Below are 7,719 nucleotides of genomic sequence, written 5' to 3' on the forward strand. Positions count from 1 at the left end.
GAGAGTAATATGTCTCAGCATTATTTAACTAAAACCAGCTTGTAAAAAGCATCAGCAAACAGCATATGCATTGCTAGATATGAATCTTTTTATTATAAAGGGTTTTATGTGCTATTATATGCTATTCTATGTTCTGTTATATGCATTTTTGTTGATAATAATAACTTATTTAAATAACTAAGTTATTCATAGGAATTTATTATTTATTAACAAGTAGACTTTTAGGGGTAAATTTAATAAGTAAATTTAAGAAAATTAAATTTTATTGATGATTAAAAGTTAAACCTTTCTTTAGTTATTTGGTTTATATGGTATAACTTTACTTTTCATAGCGTATGTTCACCTTTTCCTTTATAGGGCCTTAAAGGATATCCAGGGCCCCCAGGACTCCGTGGTGAGCAAGTAAGTGCTTCCTTTATAAGACGTATGTCTTCTCCGGGAAAAATGACACACACTGAGGGACTGTCTTGACAGAATATTTTCATCTACTTTTTCAGTTTTCTTCACAATAGTTTCACATTGTTTATTGCAAGATGACCTTTTAATTGGTTAGCTATAGACATTTTTCAAGAAATTATTTAACAGATAACACTTGACAATTTTTACTTTCATTATTTGCCTAACTTGTTTCAGAGCAATAATTCTTAATTTCTATAGTTTATAGGCCCCTTTAAAAATCTTATAAATGCTATAAACCCCAAGACTTGGATATTCACGCAAACACATACACACATGCACACATACACACCTGATACTTTTGGATGACTTTAGGGGTATATATGTTATTAAAGTATAGTCTATAGCTATAGTTCCCTAACCCTTGCATGAGGAAATGCAAATCAACTTTAATAGTAATCCCCAAATTTAGACAGTCCATCTATTATTGTCTATAACACACATACACACTCTTTAAAAGTAAAAGTACTTTTGGGACTATGTGGGTTTGAATCATGCCATTTATTCTTTTTCACACCAGAAAGTATCATCATATAATAGGATGGAGTCCTATCTTTTGTTTTCAATGCAGGCTATTTTAAACCAGTATGAATAAAGCAGAAAAGTAGGAATTAAAAACTAATTTGATATAAACCATTATTAAAGGTTCAGCAAAGAGCCTTAGAAAGCCTGGAAAGCAACTTCAGGAAGTGATGATTGGTTCCTGAAGGAAAAATATACACGAAGAAACAAAACCAATTTTCTTTTTTACTCATGTTAAGTGTGAAAATACATTGTAATCATCTCCGAGGCACAATTTTTCAAGATTACTAATTACTAAACATGGAAAGCAAACCAATACATGTATAAGGTTCAATATTAGTTTCCTGAAAATCAAACAAGGCTAAAAGGCATTTGAAGATTTATGGGGAAAAAGTATGAGAAGGATGGCAGGAATTCTTTCCTTAAGAAGAAAAAAAGTATTCCTAGAATACGGCCTTGGCAGAAATGTGTGGATTCCAAGAAAGGAAACTGGATAATTCACAAGTCAGTGAAAACCTGGCCTATGTAACTGTACTGACCAGTTCTCCCACAGTTTCTCTGTTACCCGGTTGTATTAGTATACATGTTGTTACTCTGACAGTAGAATACTTTTCAGAAGAGTTTTAAAACTAGTTTTAAAGGTTAGGAACTATATTTTGGGGTTAATTCTTGCTTTCTATTCTATTTGTTTCTGAAAAGGAAGAGTCAAAATTTGTATTTACTTAGAAGAACAAAAGTAATTTTGCATTTTTACTATGAAAACACTGTGGACATTCCAAGGAGCATACTGACATACTACAAGGCATTCACTTTTGGAGAATAAATAAATAAATAGGCCAGCAAACATTTGGAGAGACAATGATATCATCAGTGTAAGTTTTAGTAATACAAACTGTTTAGGCCTCTGCTATTGGACGACTGTCTTACTGCTAAATACAACTTTCAGCACTATAATTATTTATTCAATATTTTACATATTTTAACTAATAATGTTCAGCAACCCTAAGCATATTTTAGTTACCACCAGTTTTGGAAGTATCTCTACATACTATTCTATTTTCCCCACCCAATAACTTTACTGTTATTCTATTTTGTTAATGAGAAAAACCGAGATACATATGAAAAAGACTCAGTAAAGTCCTGGAATTCTGAAAGAAATCTGATCAACTCAGCATGGAGATTTTGATGCCTAGAGTGCAAAATGAGATTCTTGCTAATTTCCTGATCTTAATTTATCAAAAGGCTAGTGATACAATTCTATTATTTGTTCGTCCATTCAACTTAAAGAGTTGAGTGAGCAAACAATTTTTAACATATTTTTAAGTGTAAAGTGAACTGAGTCATGGTATTTCGAGTTTTATTTGAGTTTCTGTGGTTGGTGCAGTGATTCTGGTGTGTGGATGGCTTGAAATACATTTATGTCATATAAAGACTATGCTGAATGTTTACATGTTTACTTTAATATTATGCTAGTATAGCAGAACTTCCTTTATATTTTTCTCTATGCGCTGGAATGTGTTAGATCTCTATATGTGAAAGCCCACTTGAAATGAGATGTCACTTATGCCTCCTAACAGATTAGCTTTTTCTTGAGGTCAGGTAACCTAATTTGGCTAGGAAAGGAATAGGAGGAGATGGTGGTGGGCATTAGCCAGATTGGTAGTGACCTGTAGAATAAAAACAGCATTTGAAATTTGTTACACTCCTTTCTATTGGCACAGGCAAATATAAGATTTTGCAGATGTCCGGATGTAGGCCTGTGTATTTTGCAATCGGGTGAATCATAAAGGAGGGCAACTGTAAATATACTGAAGCAAATCTCATCAGAAGGCTTTCCCTAAAGTATTATTGTACTTCACACTCTCACTATGGATGAAGCCTTGAATGGTGGTCTCTGGAATTAGACTTGCTGATTTAAATCCTGGCTTCTTGTCTACCAGACAAATGACTTTTCACTGCTAATTTAAGCACTGCATCTTATTTTTTCTCATGTATAATATAAAGATAATGATATCTATCTTACAGGGTTTTGACAGGTTGAATAAGAAAATGTATATAAAATACTTGAAGCAGTGCTTAGCACATGATTTGTATTGAGTAAATGTTTCTGGACTATGTAAATTATTTTATGTAATGAATACTAATAAGGTAATAATAGTACATAAATATGATTTTTGAAATTCATTATAATCTCTCCACATATAGACAAGAATTTGTTTATTCTGTAATATTTAGAAGGTCAGTGTTTAGTCATAGCATATGAAATTGTCCCCGTTGCTATAATGTCTCCATATCTTAGTTCCTTCAAAGGTAGAATGGATTTTTTTTTTAGTACTGGGACTCGAACTCAGGACCTCATGCTTACCAGGCAGGCCTTGCACTATTGAGCTACATTTCTGGCACCAAATGGATTTAAAGTTTTTGGCATATGGAACATTACTAAGTAAGTGATAACTGTTGGGTCAAGGGAAGAGACAAGAACATGGAAGACAGAAATGAGAGAACAAATCTGAGAGAAGTATTCCAAGAAAAGTGGAGAGAAGAAACCTTAAACTGTAACCCTCCATTTACCTTTTTCCTGGTCTGATCTTTCTCTAACTTTTCCAAGATTTTTGGGAGTTTTGGTGTTTCAGGACTTAAACTGGCAGTAGCACTTCTGTCTGCTTCAGAGCAGAGGACAAAGGGTAGTTTCTTTGACAAATAATAGGTGGGAAATTAATTTTACATGATAAATGTGGAATCTAGGAAACTTGTGGTCATTACCACTTGAAGTTAAATAAAGGCAGCTTAATACATATTCTTCTGGCATTTCTCTGTGAGAATTATTTACTAGACCATTAATGAATGAATAATGTATCAATGAAAGAAAACAAAAGAAATTCATCTTACTTTTCTACCCAGTTCCGTAGCACAGCTTTCCTTAAACTAATCTCATTTTAAATCAGGAGTACAAAGTAGTCAATCACAAATGAATTTACTATCTGTCTAAATCAGTTTGGGCTGCTATAGCAAAATGCCATAGATGAGTAGCTTATAAATAGCAGAAATTTATTCCTCAGTATTTTGGAGGCTGAAAAGTCTGAGATCAGCATAGCAATGTGGTCAAGTTCTGGTGAAGACTTCTTGGCTAACTTCTTGTATCCTCAAGTGGTGGGAAGAAAGCTAACTAGCTGTCTAGTCTCTCATAAGAGCAATAATTCCACTCATGAAAGATCCACGCACATGACCTAAGTCACATCCCAAATTCTGCACCTTCTGATATCGTTAGACATGACCATAAGGGTTAGGATTTCAATATGTGTACTTGGAGGGCACACAAATATTCAGTTCTTGGTATTACCCACATTTAGTATACGGATTTCAGGTAGACCCATGTCCTGATCATATTTATTAATATTAACTTAATTGGATTTGATGTAAAATTACATTTATCTTAGAAATAAAGCAATGGTCTTGAAGTTCACTTGGGGCTCATGTTAAAGGTTATATTGCAGGGTGATTGAGACTAATTTAATCAAAAGTGATAGTGGTTATTAATAATACACATTTTCTTGCTTGGAAATAGGTAACACCAGATTTTTCCACGCTAGGTTTACCATTATTAATGATGACTGCTTCATTTGTACCCTAATCTAACAGCTTTACTTATTTTAATTTAGCAATTTTGCCTAACTAGTAATTTCAGTCAGATAAGCAATATGCAGGACCAGTTTTATGGGGGGAGGAATCTTTTCAAATTTGTTGCCTTGAGTTTTCTTTGGCTTTGATATATTGCTTTATTTATTTTTCATTTCAGGGAATTCCAGGATTTTCTGGTAGTGTTGGATCACCTGGTTACCCTGGCAGGCAGGTGCAGTAACTATATTCATACTTATTTCATATTCTCCTTTGTTAACTATGTTCTCAATTTGAAAGTCAGTGCTCAAGTGGCAATTGGTTTATTTTTATTAAATAATGTATCACTCATAGAGAAATAATTTCAAAATAAAAGTTGTAAAAATACTTAAAAATTTTTACTGCATAAAGTTTTGCCTGAAAACAGGAGTGGGGCTTTTAAACATATTTGATGTGATATGCAGTACAACTATTAAGATTAAAATACTCAGCAGTCTAATGAGATCTTAGGACAGCCCAGTGCTAATTTCAAAATGCTGCCATTGACTGAAATGAAGAAATATTAACAGTTGAGCCTCTCTGCAATAAGCATCATTTTAAAAAGAAGTTCTAAAACCTGGAGAAATAGTTGGCATTAGCACACATACCACGTCCAAATACTTTTATCTGAACTAAATTCAGTTCCTTACTATTTTGAAAATTCACTCTCATCATTTCAGAACTTTTCCACTCTAATTTCTAATTTTCTTCACTTTCTATAGGCTAAGAGAGCTCTTTCCTTGCTAGATCTTCATGAATTATTTCTAAAGTTAATTAATTTTAGAAAGTTGTATTTGTATGATTTTTATCCTCAAGAAGGAGGAAAATATAAAAGACAAGAAAGAACTATCTCTTTTTGATAAAATTCCGTTTTTGAGGCATTTAAAAATATCTGGAGGTGTTATATTCATATTCTCTCCTTCCAGTGGTATACATATTATCTGCAAAACAATAAATGAATTCATAGGCATATGGACACTGATTAAAAGTTTGAAATGTATTCATTTTTTAAAAAAAATCTTGAGAATATTTTTAGAATTGCTCAATTAGAATTATTATAAAACAACACAGTTTCCTAGTAAGAAATAGTTCAGTGAAAACATCTTTGTTTTATTAGTGATATGTCTTAATGTACTATATTTAGATAAAGTATATTTGTGTATAAAGTATATCCAACGCCTCTTTTGGTTCTGAAGTTCTAAACTTTCTTAAACATTTGTAACCTTCGTTAGGTATAGTAAGCTGAATTTTACAGTTTTGAAAATGATACCACTCTATGCTTTTATTTTAAAGAGAGTAGTAAATGAAAAACAAACAAATAAATAGAACAGTAGCAGCATACCAGTATCACAAACATAAATCAAAGCAAGAACATTAAAAGTGATACAGAGTCTCAAGACAAAATAATACAAATTAACAGTAATGGTTAACATGTAACATGTAATGGTTCTTACACTACATATCACTATCCTCAACTACATTGCTCAGATTACCAGATGTAAGCATGAAAGATTGCTCAAACCATTACAGGGAATAAGAAACTAATTCTTTGATAAAACAGTAGAGGTAATACAGAGTTTCACTAGACAAGACGGTAGGAGTTCACCATTGTAACTCCATTGCATATTGTTACCTTCAAATCAGTTGCTCAGACCACCAGACACAAGCATGCACAATCGATCAGAACATAAAAAATTGTGAGCATTAACTGTTCATTTCAATACAGCATCAGACATCAATAATACAGTTATCACAGCTATTCATATATATATATTTATGTTTTGCATTCTTTCTTTCGTCTTCTTTCCCTCTTCCCAATCATTCCTTCCTTTGAGCAGTTTCTTTCCTTTTCTTATCATCTGTACTCTGCTTTTCATAAATTGTGAACAATACTTTAAAAGTATTGTAGGGTGATGACATTATCTTTTGTTCGTCTAGGGTTTAGCTGGACCAGAAGGTAATCCAGGTCCTAAAGGTATACGAGTAAGTAAGCATTTTTATAGTTTTGTTAACTATGCTTGCATAAAGGTAGAATGAAATATACGAAGTATTTATTATTATACTTCTTTAGGAACTTCGAATTTAATAAAAATTTAGTCTGAAAAGAATACACTTGCTATTTTCACTTTTATGACCACAGAGATAGTCTCAGAGCAGTAGGATTTGTACCATTATTTTCTGTTAATTTCCAACTGTTAGCCTGTTTGACATATTAGAATGTACTCTTTATACGTACGTGGTATTACTTATATACAGCCATAGATAAATCTAGAAAGTCTTGATAGAAAAAAACTGAAGAGATTTTTAATACAAGTCATAGTAGTTCAAGGCTGAGATAATGTTATGATGCAAAAACTGTCAGAAATAAGAAAATATCAGAAAAGGAAATAAACTTATCATAACAAAAGCACCCTATTCCCCTTCTAAACTTTAAAGGAGATATTAGCCAATTTTTATCATAGATAGGACTTGTAAAAATTGCTGAGATACACATAGGGTGCTACAAATGAAAATCACATACTTGGTCTAGGAAAATTTAGTAAAAATAAACTAAAATTTTTGTTTTAAAAATTCTCTATTTTTAATAGCCAGTTACTTTCCTAATCTACATTTGTGCCTTTTGTTATCACAAATACTTTTTAGAAATGGCTAAAGCATAAAAGATTTAAATAATATGCAAAACAATAATGCTTTACATTTTTTAAATTCCTAAATATTTTCAGTACCTTCATATGTAGTTTCTTCTTTATGTTGCCGTCAATCCTGTGAAGTAGAACAGGTCCCATTTTGCAGAGGAGAAAGCAGCAAGCTGAAGGAAGTTAGCTTTGATTATATCTGGTTAGTTATTTCTGATAGAACTAGAACCAAGCTATCTTTTAGCTTTCCAGGATTTCCAGTACACCATGGTGTCATGCATGTTCTTTTTCTTAGAAATTTTGCTGAAATTACACATCTATTTAGATTCGAGAAGCAAGAAGAAATTAGTGGTCAAGAACATAGGTTGTCTGGGCCAAGGATATAGCTCAGTGGCACAAGTGCTTACCTGGCAAGCACAAGGTCCTGAGTTTGAGTCCCAGTACAAAAAAA

At 32.4% G+C, this 7,719-nt stretch overlaps 1 protein-coding gene across 3 annotated transcripts in view; it reads left to right on the plus strand.

The window, feature by feature from the left end:
- Positions 1-7,719, plus strand: part of Col24a1 (collagen, type XXIV, alpha 1) — a 301,836-nt gene that overhangs the window by 46,363 nt on the left and 247,754 nt on the right. For all 3 annotated transcript variants that reach the window (XM_005385132.2, XM_013514569.1, XM_013514570.1), the window contains 3 exons: positions 358-402; positions 4,775-4,828; positions 6,571-6,615. In XM_005385132.2, the coding sequence (XP_005385189.1) occupies positions 358-402; positions 4,775-4,828; positions 6,571-6,615 (144 nt within the window). The remainder of the gene's footprint in view (positions 1-357; positions 403-4,774; positions 4,829-6,570; positions 6,616-7,719) is intronic.

Source organism: Chinchilla lanigera, unplaced genomic scaffold (genome assembly GCF_000276665.1).
Source record: "Chinchilla lanigera isolate Chin_1 unplaced genomic scaffold, ChiLan1.0 scaffold00022, whole genome shotgun sequence".
Taxonomy (NCBI): Eukaryota; Metazoa; Chordata; class Mammalia; order Rodentia; family Chinchillidae; genus Chinchilla; species Chinchilla lanigera.